Genomic DNA, 20122 nt, shown 5'->3' with positions numbered 1-20122 from the left:
CCATTATTTGATGCAGGCTTAATACAACAGATCATGTATGTTTTATTCCATATTACCTGCCATTCATTCGGGATTACCCAGACTTATACTTATTTGGAGGGTTCTTTGATTTTGCTCATATGAACTTTAAGGGGGAAATTCAATTAGCTGTTATAAATTTTTCCACAACAAATAAAAGGTATTTTTAGCTATTTTTGCCCAATGTTTATTTTGCCCTTGTTGTTTGAGGAAAAATTACCCATTTTCATACGAAAACACACATTATCTGGGATAATTTCCCGGATCCGTGTTTTCGCAATCACTGGCGCGAAAAAAAACAGCACTTATCAGGGATTTTGTTTCTCTGCCTCTGGCCAGGTGAAATAAAATCCCTGATAATGCCAGCTATCGGCATTAATTGAATTACCCCCCAAAGATTCATTAGTTGCGGTAATTTACCACGACTAATTGAATTTTCCCCTTAATTTGAAAATACTTTTAACTTACATTTATGTTCGAAACTCATGTGTCATTTTGTGTCATATTTTTAAATATTGTTATATTTTTATAGCACGGCTACAGCATTAAGCCCCATTCACAATATCGCCTAGTGTGTACACTCATTATCGTTAACGATGCGCACTCCCGCGCGTCGTTAATGACCCCTTCCCTCGTCTGAACATGTACTTGCCGATGCCGGCACCTCGCCGAGTCTCCGCCGCCAATATCGGCGTCGGTAGGGGCTCGGCTAGTGTGTACTGGCCTTTACATAGATTTTTCAAGTAGATTATTGAATGCAATGCTGTTCTAGTTTTCTTTGTCATGGTAGTGGGCCTATTTTATGTGGAGGCCTGGGGGCTGTAGTCCCATGCACCCCATTATTAATCTGCCCCTGCTCTGTTTATCATAATTGCAGAAATGATCAAAATGCGTAGACCGCTGCGCCATCCACACCCACGCTCACTACTGTAGCACGAAAGTGGGAAAAAACGTGCAAGTTATGCTCTGCAAACAGTTGTATGTTCTCCTCTGCACTAGTCCTGCTCTGCTGATTATGCAGTATGTACCAAGTATAAATGCATACCTCCCATCTGTTCTGATTTCAGGACTGTGCCACTGTTTCACCCGCGCGACGCAGTTTTTCTGTGATGTGGGGGCAGTTCGGAGACATCTAAGCAGAGCAGCAGTGAATAGATGGGGTGGTCTTCTGTTTGCCGGCAGCCGGGCTCCCGACGACCAGCAAACCGGCGCCGGAATCCCGACCGCCGGCATACCGACATCTATTCTCCCTCTTGGGGGTCCACGACCCCCCTGGAGGGAGACTAAATAGCGCGCCACCATGCCCGCAGCGTGGAGAGCGCAGCGAGCTCGCGAGGGGCTTATTTGCACTCGCCCAGCTGTCGGTATGCTGGCGGTCGGGATTCCGGCGCCGGTATGCTGGACGCCGGGAGCCCAGCCGCCGGCATACCCTACTACACCCAACATGCATGCACACAGCGTCTATTCACTGTGAGAGAGGGTCTGGTGGTATGGCCAGCAGCGCACAGAGCAGAGGTCATGCCCCCACAGGGTATGGGTCATTAGGTCGACCACTATTGGTCGACAGTCATTAGGTCAACATGGTCACTAGGTCGACATGAACAAGGTCGACATCGGAAAAGGTCCACATGAGTTTTTATACTTTTTTTGGTGTCGTTTTCTTCGTAAAGTGACGGGGAGCCCCAATTAGTGCACCGTGTCCCCTCACGTGGCTCGCTTCGCTCACCATGCTTTGGGCAGGGTGCCTCGCTCCACTATCGCTGCGCTCGGATTCCCAACCATAGTCCACATGGATCGTAAAGTATGAAAAAGTTCAAAAAATGCAAGAAAAAAATTATGTGAAAACGCATGTCGACATTTTCCATGTCGACCTAGTGACCATGTCGAGCTAATGCATGTCGACCAATAGTTGTCGACCTAAGTGTGGTCGACCTAATGACCGTATGCCCCCACACATCTGCAAAAATGAGGGCGTGGCCAGTGACTGCAGCACTTCTTGCGTTGCCACACCCTCTAGACACGGGGCTATGCCACCTCCTTTCGGGCACGCACCTGTGCCCTGCCTCCCAACTTTAGAAAGTTGGGAGGTATCTAACTGTAATAAAATCATCTGAGCAAGTGTTGGGCCTATGAAGCTGGTTTATACAGTATGTCGGTGTGTTTGATCACACACTTGTCCTGCGCCAGAAGCCCCACACCAAATAGCTGTGCTGATAACCTGCTAACGAACACTCCAGGAAAACCTTTAGCAGAAATATGTGACCACATCTATGTCTTGTTACTGAACAGTGTGACTCTGAAACGTAATCGATTAAGACAGGACATAAAACTAATGAGGGGAGGGAATGTTTCCTTTCCGGCACTTAACATCAAAGGCAACAGCTTCCAACCGGGACTTTCTGGAAAGTTTTACACTGCCCGTCTCACTTGCAGATAAATGTTCTGCTATGGTTCTTTCTTTTACACTAATTCATAATGGTTATTGGGGGTCATTCCGAGTTGTTCGCTCATTGCCGATTTTCGCTATGCTGCGATTTGTTGCTAACTGCGCATGCGCATGGTACGCAGAGCGCATGCGCTTAGTTATTTTACTAAAAACTTAGCAGTTTTGCTGTGGCTTCAGCTGCGCTTTTCAATCGCTCTGCTGATCGGTGAGTGATTGACAGTAAGTGGGTGTTTCTGGGTGGTAACTGAGCGTTTTCACGGCGTTTGCAAAAAAATGCAGGCGTGTCAGGGAAAAACGCGGGAGTGTCTGGGAAAACGGGGGAGTGGCTGGCCAAACGCACGGCCTGTTTGTGACGTCAAACCAGGAACTAAACGGACTGAGGTGATCGCAATCTGTGAGTAGGTCTGGAGCTACTCAGAAACGGCAAAGAATTATTTAGTAGCAATTCTGCTACTCTTTCGTTAGCAATTCTGCTATGGTAAGATACACTCCCAGAGGGCGGCGGCCTAGCGTGTGCAATGCTGCTAAAAGCAGCTAGCGAGCGAACAACTCGGAATGACCCCCATTGCTCAGCAGTCAGTCTGTACTACCATAAATCACACATACTAGATAAACCTGGCATAAATGAACTGGACCAGGACTGGCCAGTCTGTGGCTCTCCAGTTGTTGTTAAACTACAAGTCCCAGGATGCCCTGCCACAGTGCTAAAACTGTGGCATGGCATGCTGGGACGTGCAGTTTCACAACAACAGGAAAGCCACTGGTTGGCCAGGCTTGAGCTGGACCATCAGGCTCTAATGACTTGGAAGAAAAAAATGTGCAACTAGTGCTGACAACCATTTGAAAAAGTGAATGTAAATATAAAATAGCCTAGTAGGCTTACACCATTTCTCCAAACACATCTGCGCCTGACCTGTGGTAGATTTGATAATAAAAACTTATAACTAGAAAGATTTTATATAGTTGCTTCTAAAAGCTCATCTGTCAGTCTGCTGAGGGTAAAGACTGGAATGTGCCAGCATGGCCAAGCCGATTGAGAGGTAGAGGTTGGCTCTCAAAAAACGCACCCCTTGCCCACCACAGTAATTCAATTGAGGTGTCTTTACTTTGATGCTTACTGTTTCCTCAAGTAAGCAGTGTCTCAGTTACCTACTACTAAGGGTGACCTCTGCTGGCCAGACTTTGTAATTACTTCTGAGTGTAGACTGTGCAGCTACAACTATTAATTCTGGGAGCGCACAGGACTCACAGAGTATTGTGATGCGCTAGCGCTAGTAATGACCCCCTGTAAAAGAAAGTACCGGGGCCCTGTCGAATTAAGTAATAATATGACAATAGTTGGGCTAAATAACAAGGCTTGAGAGCGGAAGCTCTATCTCAGAGTGTGAACCGGGGAGTACGGGGGGCAGAGAAGGGAGTTGACAGTGGCAAAGAGACGTCAGGGGTTTGAAGACTGATAGGGGATGAGGTTCTAGAAGTACAACTGTTTAGAGAGGGAAAGGGATGCACTGTAAGGGGCATATTTACTAATTATTGTGTTTTAGCTCCAATAACTACAATTACATATCGCCGCTGTTTACGGCAATAAAACATTAATATTTGCAGAAATGTAATAACAATTACGTGAAGGTATAATAATAATAATAATAATAATTTTATTTATATAGCGCTCTTTCTCCAACAGGACTCAAGGCGCTTTACAGACATCAAACACAATGCACATGATACAGAGGATTTGAGTAATACAACAATAGACAAGCAACACAGACATAAAAGAAAAATCTTAAGCCCACAGAAAGCATAACGCAGGATTGGTGCAGGCATTTTGGGTAATATCTTCCAAGGGTTGTGTATTCCACCCTTATAGGTACCAAGTGCAGCAGCCATCTTGGGCGCTAAGCGTAGGATTACCCAGGGTGGAATAGTCTACCCCTAGAAGAGATGACACAAAATGGGGGTGATTTCAGAGTCCTACAGTTTAGAGTAGGGTTCCAACAAAACCACAAGGTCCATGTATTTTTCATCCCATCCACAAGTGTACCATATGGGGCAGCCATGTTAGGCGCACTTTGAAGGTTACACTGTGGGAGGTGAGCCATACAAGGACCAAGTTCATATATGGAAAAACTGATGCTTATGTAGTAGTATGATGTACCCTGCATGTAGGGCACAATGGAAAGGTGTGCAATCAGTGGAGGTAAACATTACAGGAGAAACATGTGGTGGGTTGGAAGCGAGCAATGGAGAGAAAAAAAAAACAAAACACAATAGCAGGTAACTAGTGGCAGAAGTAGGAGTGGGATAACATTTTGATCAGATCTTAGTTCGGGTGGGTAGGAGAATGAGGGGGGCATACTCAGACGCAATGGGGATGTCCCTGCTGATCCTGGTCCTGGTGCTCTTTCCCCACAGTTCCCTGTTCATCTTGATGGTTAGGCCCAGGTAGAGGTGCTCCGAAAAGAGCCCGTCCCCGTGATGTGAAAGAAGTGAAATGATCATTGTGCTTCTATATCGGGAGCTGGGGCCGTTCTGTGCATGAGCGGTCTGCAGCGCCCATTGCCAGGGAGGGTTCCGGAGATGGCGTTATCCTATCAGGGTCAAACTTTCTATGGGGGGCTGCATCTGTGCACCAAAATGCAGGGACTGCAGCAGATATCAGATATTCCTCCATAATACATCTGAGGAATGCGTGCCCCCCCCCCCCCCCCCACACACACACAAAATAAAGTTTATTTATGGGGAATATCCCACAAATATTTAATGATAAATAGGCCCCTAAATCTTATTTACCTGCTCCTTTTCCACCCCTGGGCCTGCTCCTCGCAGCTGTTTTTCTTGTGGCTTCTCCATGACTGTAATATAGAACTACATACAACTTTTTAAATCCACCACTTTAAAACGGCGGCAGAAAGAGGGGGAAGGACCAATCAGATCCCGCAGTCTCCATGTTTATAGTTTCTGATTGGTCCTCAGAGCTATTGGACACACCCTTACGCAGTGTCACAACTCCTTGGCTTTCAGTCAGATTTCTGAGAGGCACCACTCAACCCAGCATCTTATGTATAATGGATGCTCCCCTAGAACATACTCTTCCTGGTAACAGGGCTGCCAACATAGCTACATTTCTACATTGTCTTTGTAAAGATGATGCTGGCTCAGAAAATAACAAAGACTCTGCCCATATTCCAGAGGACAATGCCAGCAAAAAAGATGGCAGAAAAGTCATCTAAGGTTTGGGATAATTGATATTGGTATGCACACAGGCCCCCTTGTTTGTTAAAATATCCCTGATGGAACCACCCCACAAAACTAGCTGCATGGAGCAGAACATGGGGCTCTGGTGACTGGTAGCCTGGATAGAGGGAATTATTTTGGGAAATTTTCTTTCAGTACACAATTTCTGTAAGAAGATGGTTAAAGAAAATGAACATAAAAGTGATATATAGGCCTGCAACCTACCATTAATAACCCATTACTAATAACAATGGTCGGGTCTTTTGACGGGTGGTGTTCAGTTTGCCGGCTGTCGGGATCCCGGCGCACAGTATACCGGCGCCGGAATCCCGTCAGCCGGCATACCGACACTTTTTCTTCCTCTTGGGGGTCCACGACCCCCCTGGAGGGAGAATAGATAGTGTGGGCTCATTTGCGCTCGCCACGCTGTCGGTGTGCCGGCGGTCGGGATTCCGGCGCTGGTCGCCGGGAGCCTGGCCGCCGGCATACCCTACTACACCCTTTTGACTGTGTGGCCCACTTGTGTCCTCTACCTGTGTATTTTATCATGGAGAAAAACAACTGACCAGACCACTTGTATTTGCACTAAGCATGCCCTTTACATCTGTGTATCAGTTAGATAAATCCTGTTTTAAATACTTCATTTGATGGGACGTACAGTCTATAAAAGGCTGTGCACCAGAACAGATACGCATGAATCACATATAGTACATAAAGAGACAGTCTGCATGCATTTCATCATATACATTGTATATCACACCCACTGCAGTAGCACAATTTACACCTTGCTAACCCGCAAATGACGAGTATGTAGCTAGAGAAAGATACGCGCAATGCGTGTGGCTCTGGGAAATGGGAACATATATTTAACTCATTAATTATCTTGAACGATGCAGACTAAACATTCCTACAGGAAAATATGAGCCCTGTATTATTAATGCACATTTAATCTGCATGCAATATTACCAGCAATGCTGTACATATATCAAGTCCAATTAACTTTCTCCACTTCATATTTTCATAGGAGTCTATATTTTATCACTCAGGTCTGTGCTGTTTGCTTGGCTGTATACAGTAAAGCAAAGTAAGAAATGTAATACATTTAAATCTAAGCTCAATGTTTACATAATATTAGCCTGGAGCAAACGACTCCCCAGAACAGCCTGACCGTTCATGGCATGGATTCAGTGTGATAGGAACATTTATTAGAGCTTCTACCTCATGCCAACTTTAGAGCATCCAGGGCTGGATTATACGTAGTATGGGCTGACATGGTGGTCACCCAGGTGCCCCCTGCACATTGGGGGCTCCCACAATGCCTCAAACATTGCCACCAGTGCGTTTCTGACTGGCAATTACCAGCATGAGTGGCTCATGTCAACAGCCACAACTACACAATGTGACAGGTCACCAGGTGGCCCTGAACATCGACTGCATCTGCCGGCTAAAACAATAAACCGCTCTGTCGGTGTCAAGTAGCAGGCGGGCTTACACAATCTCTTTATCATCTGCAGTGCTGCTTGGTTGATCGGATGAAGAACCACCACAGCCTACCCACTCCTGGTACGTGGCAGTAGGTGTGTGGGTGGTTGGTCGAATTATTGGTGGGAACCCCCAATAGTTGTGTCCTGGAGCTTCCACAAGCCTTAACTAAAGCATCGACATGTAGTTATGTGACCGGCGGTCAGAAGACCGCCAGTCACAATACCAACGAGTACATCCTGCCCCCTCTAAATCCCGACAGTCGGCATGCCGACAGTCGGCATGCCGACTAGCAGGGACTATTCCCACTTGTGCCTTCCCCGCCGGCATTCTGTTGCTGGGATCCCACAGTCCGTATGCTGACCCCCGGGATCCCTAGCGTCGGTAAGGCATACCCAACCCACAGATTATATACAGTATGTAGTTAGTTGGTTTGTGTTTTGTGGCACGGGGGTCTATTTATCAACAGGAAAAAATAGTTTTTTGCTTCTTTTAGTTTCCAAAGAAAAATAACTTTCTCTCCATCTCAAAATGTATCAATAGGCATTTCACAGCAGAATCTTTTTACCTCGCCCCAAAACGCCATTTTTCACAAAATTACAAATTGAGCAGAGTTGTGTCCAACGCTTTTGCACGTGCACTGTTTAGCAAAAACTTGCCGTTTGCGTCCATGCTACGAGATCCGTCTGACAGAATCAGGCCTAATGTGTGCTTGTAATATATAAGGGGATGAAGTGCACTGTGGATGGTATTATATGGGTGGTGTAATGGTTAGCATTACTGCCTCACAGCTCAGAGGTCTTGGATTCAATTTCCACCATGGCCCTAACTGTGTGGAGTTTGTATATTCTCCCCGTACTTGCTTGAGTTTCCTCCAGGTACTCTGGTTTTCTCCCACAATCCAAAAATATACTGGTAGGTTAATTGTCTCCCAACAAAATGAACCCTAGTGTTTAAGTGTGTGCATATACAGGGCAGACCAGATGGGCCATGTGGTTCTTATCTGCCGCCAAATTCTATAAATGAACGCACAGCGATTTCACTACGATAGTGAATGAAAGAAGGAAATATTCTTTCCCTTTTTGCATGGCATTGAAGGCCCCCCTTTCATTGTGATAATGTCCTAGCTATCCTGTTCTGTGAGATTGTTGACTGATACATCAAAGAGGACACAGGACATCGCACTTTTAAGAGGCATGTCATGTTTTACAGTCCGCCTAATCGTACACTGTGTACAACAAGACTAAAACTTCATCTCCTTAGTGGTACGGTGATCCTCATGAAAGACGCCCAGCTACAAAAGAGTGGGAATAACTGAGCATGCGCGTATTATACGAAACACGTAATATGGCGACAGACACAGAAACGGAGATCGTGTCAGCATTACCCTAATGCGGCAGTAAAAAAAAAAAAAAATTGCTGGGAGGGAGACTTTCTAGAACAACTCTCCAGCAAATTAAATTATTATGAATTCTGACAATGGCATCCAGTGAAAAGCAACAAAACGTTCTGCAAGAAAACAAAAATGACTGAGGAGTAGACTCCATGGAACATAATCCTGCTGGATATGACCTTTAAACAATGGATAGACTGCGTCCTTAAGGGGCTGACCATGGTCACTAACAAAACTCAATAAGGCTGTGATATTTAAACTATGCTCACTTGGTATTAAGAAGCCTGACGTGTACCCTGCAGGAGCCAACCCTGTACCTGAATGGTGGCAGTCCCTTCTGTGGGACATACTTAATGGCCGTACATACGTGTCGATGTGTGCGACCGATATGAAAAATCTTGTTCAGTAATTAACAAAACATTGTTCATATCGCTCAGTGTGTAGGCACCAACGATGAACGATGCGCAACCCTGCAGTCGTTCATCGTTGGTGCCCACTCGATTATGCCTGCAAGCCAATATAGACAATATTGTCCATATTAGCATGTAGGGTTATGGGGCCGGGTGACGTCAGGGAGCGAAGAAACTTCACCTCCCCCCCCTTCCCCGCTGTATCGGCCGTTGGGCACTTCGGCGGCAAATCGCCAAATGTGTAGGGGGCATTAGAGTTAATGACTGAAACACAACACAGAAAGCATCATAATGCCAGATATAAAATATAGAGATTTTTCCAATGACCAATATACAATACAGAGAGAATTTTAGTGACTGATATACAGCCCAGAGTCTCTTCTATGGAGAGGCATTGCTCTTGTCAATATAGATCTCCTCACACCTTCATATTGTCCAATATAATAAAAGGAGACGACTACACCAACAAATTTAATATACATAAAAAGCTAATTTGAGGGCATCCAGACAAACGTTTGAACATCATAGAAGAGAACAAATGCTTTGGGGCAGAACAATGGCCCTTACCTCAGTGCAATATATGTACAGTACGTCAGTCAGAGTTACATTCTCAGTGGGAAGAAGGGCCATGGCAGCAGTAAGACAGACAGCGGGTACTCAACTGGGAGCGTCTTCTAACCAAATCTGCACCAGCATGTCCTCCTTCCCATCTCCCGAGAGAACAGGAAACAGATAGGATAGGAGAGTGTGCTGACACAGACACAGGACACTACATCCCCCAACGCATGTGGATCATCAAATCGACAGTGTCTAGGTCGACAATGTTTAGGTCGACCACTATAGAGCGACAGCTATAGAGCAAATGTGTAGGGGGCATTAGAGCTAAAGACTGAAACACAACACAGAAAGCATCATAATGCCAGATATAAAATATAGAGATTTTTCCAATGACCAATATACAATACAGAGAGAATATTAGTGACTGATATACAGCCCAGAGTCTCTTCTATGGAGAGGCATTGCTCTTGTCAATATAGATCTCCTCACACCTTCATATTGTCCAATATAATAAAAGGAGACGACTACACCAACAAATTTAATATACATAAAAAGCTAATTTGAGGGCATCCAGACAAACGTTTGAACATCATAGAAGAGAACAAATGCTTTGGGGCAGAACAATGGCCCTTACCTCAGTGCAATATATGTACAGTACGTCAGTCAGAGTTACATTCTCAGTGGGAAGAAGGGCCATGGCAGCAGTAAGACAGACAGCGGGTACTCAACTGGGAGCGTCTTCTAACCAAAACTGCACCAGCGTGTCCTCCTTCCCATCTCCCGAGAGAACAGGAAACAGATAGGATAGGAGAGTGTGCTGACACAGACACAGGACACTACATCCCCCAACGCATGTGGATCATCAAATCGACAGTGTCTAGGTCGACAATGTTTAGGTCGACCACTATAGAGCGACAGCTGTAGAGCAAATGTGTAGGGGGCATTAGAGCTAAAGACTGAAACACAACACAGAAAGCATCATAATGCCAGATATAAAATATAGAGATTTTTCCAATGACCAATATACAATACAGAGAGAATTTTAGTGACTGATATACAGCCCAGAGTCTCTTCTATGGAGAGGCATTGCTCTTGTCAATATAGATCTCCTCACACCTTCATATTGTCCAATATAATAAAAGTAGACGACTACACCAACACATTTAATATACATAAAAAGCTAATTTAAGGGGCATCCAGACAAACGTTTGAACATCATAGAAGAGAACAAATGCTTTGGGGCAGAACAATGGCCCTTACCTCAGTGCAATATATGTACAGTACGTCAGTCAGAGTTACATTCTCAGGTGGGAAGAAGGGCCATGGCAGCAGCTGGTAGCAGTAAGACAGACAGCGGGTACTCAACTGGGAGCGTCTTCTAACCAAAACTGCACCAGCATGTCCTCCTTCCCATCTCCCGAGAGAACAGGAAACAGATAGGATAGGAGAGGGTGCTGTACACAGACACAGGACACTACATCCCCCAACGGATGAGGATCATCAAATCGACAGTGTCTAGGTCGACAATGTTTAGGTCGACCACTATAGAGCGACAGCTATAGAGCAAATGTGTAGGGGGCATTAGAGCTAAAGACTGAAACACAACACAGAAAGCATCATAATGCCAGATATAAAATATAGAGATTTTTCCAATGACCAATATACAATACAGAGAGAATTTTAGTGACTGATATACAGCCCAGAGTCTCTTCTATGGAGAGGCATTGCTCTTGTCAATATAGATCTCCTCACACCTTCATATTGTCCAATATAATAAAAGTAGACGACTACACCAACACATTTAATATACATAAAAAGCTAATTTAAGGGGCATCCAGACAAACGTTTGAACATCATAGAAGAGAACAAATGCTTTGGGGCAGAACAATGGCCCTTACCTCAGTGCAATATATGTACAGTACGTCAGTCAGAGTTACATTCTCAGGTGGGAAGAAGGGCCATGGCAGCAGCTGGTAGCAGTAAGACAGACAGCGGGTACTCAACTGGGAGCGTCTTCTAACCAAAACTGCACCAGCATGTCCTCCTTCCCATCTCCCGAGAGAACAGGAAACAGATAGGATAGGAGAGTGTGCTGACACAGACACAGGACACTACATCCCCCAACGCATGTGGATCATCAAATCGACAGTGTTTAGGTCGACAATGTTTAGGTCGACCACTATAGAGCGACAGGGTTTGAAGGTCGACAGGGTTTCTAGGTCGACATGTGTTAGGTCGACAGGTCAAAAGGTCAACACGAGGTTTTGGTGTTTTTTTTTGGGTGTCGTTTTCTGCGTACAGTGACTGGGAAGCCGAATTAGTGCACCGTGTCCCCTCACATGGTTCGCTTTGCTCGCCATGCTTCGGGCAAGGTGCCTCGCTTCGCTCGGCACAGATTACCGTTCCAATCGTAGTCCACGTGGATCGTTAAGTATGAAAAAGTTAAAAAAAAGTTTTTTTTGGGAAAAACTCGTGTCGACCTTTTGACCAGTCGACCTAGCACATGTCGACCTAGAAACCCTGTCGACCTAGTGACTGTCGACCTATAGTGGTCGGCCAAAACATTGTCGACCTAGACAGTGTCGATCTTCAGACCGGATTCCCCCCCCAACATAGTTGTATGACTTTCCTGCAGTCAAAATTATCTGACCAATAAACAAGATCAACACTTTCCTGTTTACTCAAGCAACCCCTTAATGTCTCTTTAGTATCTCCATGCTCTCTGTATTTTATGAAAAGCTTTTCTCTACTTCATTGTTTCTGTACCTTATTATGTTCATTTTATCTGTTAAGCGCCTTCAGTTCTATTAGAGAAAGAGCGCACTATAAATAAAATTATTATTCTATAAAGCAATTAAATTACATATTATATAGACATATATTTGAATACTACAACAACTCATCATGACCTAACCACAGAACAAAACCATAATACAGTTCTATTACAGGCTATACAGATATTGAGAATCACACCTACCCAATGTGACTTGTACCCCCTTCAGGCCGCCAATGGCGGGTCGCACCCGGGAGCCGTACACGGGTGCTTCCCGGGTGTGACCCGTCTGAGCCCCTTCACAGCCGATGTCCCCAACCCGGTATATTGCCGGATTGGTGACATCAGCTGTGACACGGGCGGCGCTTGGAGATTAGATGATCTCCATGTGCCGCCAGTTCATACACTGTGAACAGGAAACGTGTTGCCTCAACCCAGCTTTCCCGTTCACACAGCACAGCGAGCCAGGAAACGTGCGTTCAATACTGCTCGCTACCTGAGTTGGAATACTGGGTTGCTCGACACAGATTATTCCAACTAGGCCCTTTCAGACCGAAAAATCAACACGGGTTCTGAACATTCATATGCAATAACCCGTGTTAAAAGCTGGCGGTCTGAAAGGGGTATTGATAACTGGACGTGAGCATAATACAATGTTATTTCATTCTATACAAACCTAGAACACTACAACAACTCAATATGATTTAACCACTGGACAAAACCGGAATACAATTCTATTACAGGCTATTACAGACATTGAGAATTACATCTCCCAACATGACCCAATCACTGGATATCATCATAATACAATTCAATGGCATTATACAGATATAGGGGTGTATTTACTAAGCCTTATAGAGAGTGTGGAGAGAGGTAAAGTACCAGCCAATCAGCTCCTAACTGCCATGTTATAGGCTGTGTTTGAAAAATTAAAGTTCGGAGCTGGTTGGTTGTCACTTTATCTCTCTCCACTTTAGCACTCTTCAAGGCAAACCTTAGTACATAGACCCCTTAGTAAATAGACCCCATAGCATCAAAATATGACCTGACCACTGAACATGATCATAAATACGTTACTATTACAATCTATACAGACATAAGACACTATGGGCAAAATGTAGGCTGTTCAGGAATTCCTTCGAGTCTGCCCGTATTTTTAAAGTGGCAATCTTTTACAAGGCAAAACCAAAAATGATTGGTGCTTTAAAAACATGGGCAGACTCACAGGAATTCCCAAACAGCCTGCATCTCGCAGGATATTACATGTTGTCCTTTAATGGGCCCTACACACTGGGCAATTGGCCGACGGACAACCCGGCGGCGAGGTAGGGGGGGGTTGGAAGGTGACGGGGGGGAGTGAAGTTTCTTTACTCCCCCAGTCACCCGGCTCAATAGCCCTGCATGCTAATATGGACGATATTGTCCATATTGGCTTGCATGTATAAACGAGCCAGCACCAACGATGAACGAGCGCGGGGCCGCGCATCGTTCATCATTGGTGCATACACACTGAAAGATATGAACGATATCTCGTTCATTAATGAACAAAATCGTTCATATCTTTCAGTGTAATCGGCCAGTGTGTAGGGCCCATAACTCCCATCATGATCTGCCCACTGGACATGACTAGAATAGATCTTTACTGCATTATAACTGTTCATATTTACTAAACTTTAAATTCCTAAATACAAGCACTATCATAGCACAAGGAATACAATGTCATATATAAATGTGATCCATTAACTTTCCACACCACAACTTCAATCACCAACCACAACAACCTTACTTTCAGGCTAATCAAAACAAGTATAATACATACTGTATATCCATATAAACAAGTTCAGTGGGCACAACACACACACGATTCAGGTGGTGCCTCTCAGTCAGTGCCTGCTACATATGTATGACAGTAGCATGTACAGGAAACTAATGCATGAGGGGGCTGTTGCTAGGATACATTCGCATCTGCAGAGTCCAGTGAGGATGCACTCTGCAGCAATGACAAGTTGACATCCCCTCTCGCTGCTTCAGTCCATGTAGCTACAGGTTAGCTCACCATAAGATATTCAGAGAAATTAGTATATATTGTCTGCAAAAGGCATGTGCAATGTGCTATACCTCTGCTGTCAGTGCTGCAACCAATAAACGATTGATTGATTGAATGAATATATATATATATATATATATAAAAGTATATATAAGAAACAATTGATTTTATATATATATATATATATATATATACACACACACACACACACACACACACACACACACATAGATATTGGACCAATGGACATGAAACAAGCAGAACTGAATAATATATATATATATACACATATACACATGGGCATTTGTTTATACTTACCAATGCATGTGCATCCATATATATATAATAATAATAATAATAACAATACATACATACATTTGTGTGTATAAGCACATACATACTGTATTTTACATGCGACTAACATCTTCATTCAGGTCCATTCTCAGCATGTGCATGACAAATGGAATGTTATGAGGTGACAATCCATAAGGAATCGTGAAACTCACATAGGAAACCCGTACTCTCCGGCGATGTCCCAGTCCACAGCACTGCATGAAGAGGATAGCAGAATGCCATCAGCACCGGACGTCTGTCTGGCTCACCTTTACCTCGGAGACATAGTCCAGGACTCCCACTGACTACAAGTCACCAAGCACTCAGCCTCCACTGAGCTATACGTTATGAGAGGAACAGCTTGTGTCTGGAATCTAGACACAATTTGTCTTCCACATAAAATGAATCCTCTGATGCCGCCACAGACGTGTTTACAGAGAGCATAGTGTCCTTATCGATGCAGCGTGACAGGATTGCTACTATGCAGCGCAGGCTTCACACTGTACTGCATTATTCCAAACCTTTATTAGCAGCATTGGAATTGTACCCAATATTTCTGTCCACCGCTAGAACAAATCTAATATTCTGGAGGTGGGAGATCTCATTCTGGTGCTGATGCTGAAGTTATATATTGCAACCATTCCTTATTAAAACGGAAAAAAAAAAAACCCAAGAAAAAACCCCACACACAACCCGTCAACACAAATCCTGGGTGCAGATATAACGCAATCACTGACCATTGCTACAGAGCCTCATACAGTCTAATTCATTCTGCATACATTGGATTACAGGAGCTCCCTGAACATGGCTTGCCTGTACTGTGTGCTGCACATGAGCCTGCAGGCGGCCCAGCTCAGCGGCCTTATTACTGGACTCACGCTTTCTGATCTGACTGTGTGCCAGCATTAACCCTCTACAGGACTAATATACAGGACGCAGTTTAACTATGTAGTGATGAGATTGATCTATGCAGATTGCAGGACATATCACCTGCAGCAAAAAAGTTAATTGTCCCTTATGTGATGTCAGCTCTGGGTTATCACTAACTACGGCCTGCACCTGTTGCTGATACTCCACAGCAGAGCCATACCTAGACTCTCGGTGCCCTGTGCTAAAGAGTGAATTGGCAAACCCCACCGCTCATGGGGAAAGGGCATGACAAGATGCTATGATGCCCCTACACACATTATATATATATATATATATATGGCTCTCAAGACCCACTTCTTCACCAAACCCAGCCAAATCTCATCCTAACCCTCTGTTCTACGCTCTCTATGTACCCCATCTGTGTCACCCCATCTGTCTACCCCTCCCCTTTAGAATGTAAGCCTCACGAGCAGGGCCCTCTTCCCTCATGTGCTTATCCTTTTTCTTACTTAAATAATCTTCAGCTGCACCAAATCCAGCAGTCTTCTGCCACCTGATACTTATTCCAGTGTCATCTGCTGATGTAACTATGTTTATTTACCCTGTACTTGTCCTATACTGTCGTCAACTGTAAGTTGCTGTTTTGCTGTTTGATTATTTGTTTATGTACTCTGTAATTGGGCACTGCGGAACCCTTGTGGCGCCATATAAAGGATAATAATAATAATAATAATAATAATATAATATATATGTATCTATAATATTAATGTATAATACACACACACACACACACACACACACACACACACACACACACACACACACACACACACACACACATACAGACCAGTGGCGTGCGGTGAGGTCAGTGGCTGGTGAGGCACTGCAGACATAATGTCTGCCGAGTCCTGCCGACGACCCCTACCACCGCGGAGACTATGCCTGCTACTGCTCGAGCCAATGCCCTCTACCGCCGCCATCCCTGATGCCCGCTACCCCCACCACTAATGGCCACCGCCCCCGCCATTGGAAATTGTCCACCATCAACTGCCCAGGCCCCCCGCCACTAATTCGCATCTCAGTCCAATGCCCGCAGCCTGCCTGCTCATAAAACTTGTGATGAGCCGGCGGCTAATATAATGTAAATTTTTATAAAACAAATAATAGTGTTTGGGACTGGGAAGGGAGTGGGGGGAGGACATGAGTGCAATTTTGTTGTCCAAGGCTTCCATTAACTTAACAGTGCCGTGAGTGCAGCGCTATTAAGTTAATGGAAGTACTGGACAACAAAATAGCCAGCAGTGGGTGACGGGGAGATGGTGATCCCAGGGAGATGGTGATAGCAGTGGATGACAGGGAGATGGTGATCCAAGGGAGATGGTGATAGCAGTGGGTGACAGGGAGATGGTGATCCCAGGTAGATGGTGATAGCAGTGGGTGACAGGGAGATGGTGATCCCATGGAGATGGTGATAGCAGTGGGTGACAGGGAGATGGTGATCCCAGGGTTATGGTGATAGCAGTGGGTGACAGGGAGATGGTGTTGCCAGGGAGAGGGTGACAGGGAGATGATGATGCCAGGGAGAGAGTGACAGCAGTGGGTGACAGGGAGATGGTGATGCCAGGGAGAGGGTGACAGCAGTGGGTGACAGGGAGATGGTGATGCCAGGGAGAGGGTGACAGCACTGGGTGACAGCGAGATGGTGATGCCAAGGAGAGAGTGACAGCAGTGGGCGACAGGGAGATGGTGATGCCAGGGAGTGGGTGACTGCAGTGGGTGAAAAGGGAGAGGGTGACAGCAGTGGGTGACAGGTAGAGGGTGACACCACCGAGAAGGTGACAAGAAGAGTGTGACGCCAGCAAGAGGGTGACAGGGAGTGACGCCACGGAGAGGGTGACAGCAGTGGGTGACAGTGAATGACACCACAGAGAGGGTGACAGCAGTGGGTGAAAGTGAGTGACGCCACGGAGAGGGCGACAGCAGTGGGTGACAGGGAGTGACGCCATGGAGAGGATGACAGTAGTGGGTGACAGGGAGTGAGGGAGTGATGCTAGCGAGTGGGTGAAAGGGAGTGATGCCAGGGAGAAGGTGACAGTAGTGGGTGACAGGGAGTGACGCCAGGGAGAAGGTGACAGTAGTGGGTGACCGGGAGTGACGCCAGCGAGAAAGTGACATCAGTGGGTGACAGGGAGTGACGCCAAGGAGAGGGTGACAGTAGTGGGTGACAGCCCCCCCCCCATAAAAAAATATGGATGGTGCGCGCCTTCGACCCATGCCAAAAATAAAAGGGTGTGGCCTCATGGGGACAGGGCATGGCCACACAGTACCAATTCAAATTACAACACACAGTAGTGCAACATTATTCATATTACACCGCATGGTAGTATCCCTTATTCACATTACGACACACAGTGGTGTCCGTTGTTCGCATCACACCACACAATAGTGCCATTAATCAGGAGAAAGGAGTGAAACAAGAAGAGACTGGAAGAATAGGGGGAAATGGGAGGAAGATGGCGAGATGGTAGGAAGAAATGGGTAAAAAGTAGGAAGACGAGGCTTGACTGGAAGAACTTGTGGAGATGGTAGGAAGACGGGACATTGGAGGCTCCTCCACAAGAACAACTGGAAATACCCCTTTCACATAGAAAGTGAAACTACCGGGTGAAGAATTTCTACCCGGTAATTTGCCAAAAAAACACTGGTCCTTTTTCTGTGTGTCAGGGTCAACCCAGGTTGAAATTACCGGGACTTCGACCTAGGAATTTACCAGGGTTGGAGACACTGAAATTTCGACTCGAGTTGACCATTTCACACAGACAAAATACCTGTTTTGGTCTGCAATTACCGAGTCGAAACTATTGACCCGGTAATTTGCTCTTCTGTGTTAAAAGGGGGGAAGTCAGACAGGGTAATTGCCGGGATTTCTGTCTGAAAAGGGGTATAAGTGTCACATAAAAAAATATACAGTATATAATATCCATCTGGAACGGGGAAAAACATGAGGAGACCACAGGGGGATGGGATGAACATAGGGGGAACAACAGGCGGAGACCAGAGGAAAACGGGGAATATCAGGCAGATGGGAAAAAAGAGAATGATAAACAATCAAAATGCATCTATACATAAAAGTGTAGTGCCAGATAAAAGATGTGTGTGTAATATACAATATGTGTGTGCCCATCCACCGCAGATATAGCCACGAGCGTGGCTACATCTGTGAATATATATATATATATATATATATATATATAATATGATGTGCACCGGACACTTTTCGGGTTTTGTGTTTTGGTTTTGGATTCGGTTCCGCGGCCGTGTTTTGGATTCGGACGCGTTTTGGCAAAACCTCCCTGAAAATTTTTTGTCGGATTCGGGTGTGTTTTGGATTCGGGTGTTTTTTTACAAAAAAACCTCAAAAACAGCTTAAATCATAGAATTTGGGGGTCATTTTGATCCCATAGTATTATTAACCTCAATAACCATAATTTACACTCATTTTCAGTCTATTCTGAACACCTCACACCTCACAATATTATTTTTAGTCCTAAAATTTGCACCGAGGTCGCTGAATGGCTAAGCGACCCAAGTGGCCGACACAAACACCTGGCCCATCTAGGAGTGGCACTGCAGTGTCAGACAGGATGGCACTTCCAAAAAATAGTCCCCAAACAGCACATGATGCAAAGAAAAAAAGAGGCGCACCAAGGTCGCTGTGTGACTAAGCTAAGCGACACAAGTGGCCGACACAAACACCTGGCCCATCTAGGAGTGGCACTGCAGTCAGGCAGGATGGCACTTCAAAAAAATTGTCCCCAAACAGCACATGATGCAAAGAAAAATGAAAGAAAAAAGAGGTGCAAGATGGAATTGTCCTTGTGCCCTCCCACCCACCCTTATGTTGTATAAACAGGACATGCACACTTTAACGAACCCATCATTTCAGCGACAGGGTCTGCCACACGACTGTGACTGAAATGACTGGTTGGTTTGGGCCCCCACCAAAAAAGAAGCAATCAATCTCTCCTTGCACAAACTGGCTCTACAGAGGCAAGATGTCCACCTCATCATCATCCTCCGATTCCTCACCCCTTTCACTGTGTACATCCCCCTCCTCACAGATTATTAATTCGTCCCCACTGGAATCCACCATCTCAGGTCCCTGTGTACTTTCTGGAGGCAATTGCTGGTGAATGTCTCCACGGAGGAATTGATTATAATTCATTTTGATGAACATCATTTTCTCCACATTTTCTGGAAGTAACCTCGTACGCCGATTGCCGACAAGGTGAGCGGCTGCACTAAACACTCTTTCGGAGTACACACTGGAGGGTAGGCAATTTAGGTAAAATAAAGCCAGTTTCTGCAAGGGCCTCCAAATTGCCTCTTTTTCCTGCCAGTATACGTACGGACTGTCTGACGTGCCTACTTGGATGCGGTCACTCATATAATCCTCCACCATTCTTTCAATGGTAAGAGAATCATATGCAGTGACAGTAGACGACATGTCAGTAATAGTTGGCAGGTCCTTCAGTCCGGACCAGATGTCAGCACTCGC

At 45.3% G+C, this 20122-nt stretch overlaps 1 protein-coding gene across 3 annotated transcripts in view; it reads right to left on the bottom strand.

Moving 5' to 3' along the window:
* The window catches only part of CACNB2 (calcium voltage-gated channel auxiliary subunit beta 2), a 570712-nt gene that overhangs the window by 294065 nt on the left and 256525 nt on the right, over positions 1-20122 (bottom strand). The window contains exon 1 of one of the 3 annotated variants that reach the window (XM_063921546.1): positions 14868-15478. The exons of the other annotated variants lie outside the window; for them this stretch is intronic. Within the exon in view, the coding sequence (XP_063777616.1) occupies positions 14868-14915 (48 nt within the window). The 5' untranslated portion in view covers positions 14916-15478. Of the gene's footprint in view, positions 1-14867; positions 15479-20122 lie in introns of those variants that run through there. 3 annotated transcript variants of the gene reach the window in all.

The sequence above is a fragment of the Pseudophryne corroboree genome, chromosome 5, assembly GCF_028390025.1.
Source record: "Pseudophryne corroboree isolate aPseCor3 chromosome 5, aPseCor3.hap2, whole genome shotgun sequence".
Taxonomy (NCBI): domain Eukaryota; kingdom Metazoa; phylum Chordata; class Amphibia; order Anura; family Myobatrachidae; genus Pseudophryne; species Pseudophryne corroboree.
The sequence above is the reverse complement of the archived record's forward strand: the minus strand, read 5'-3'. Positions and strand labels throughout refer to the sequence as shown.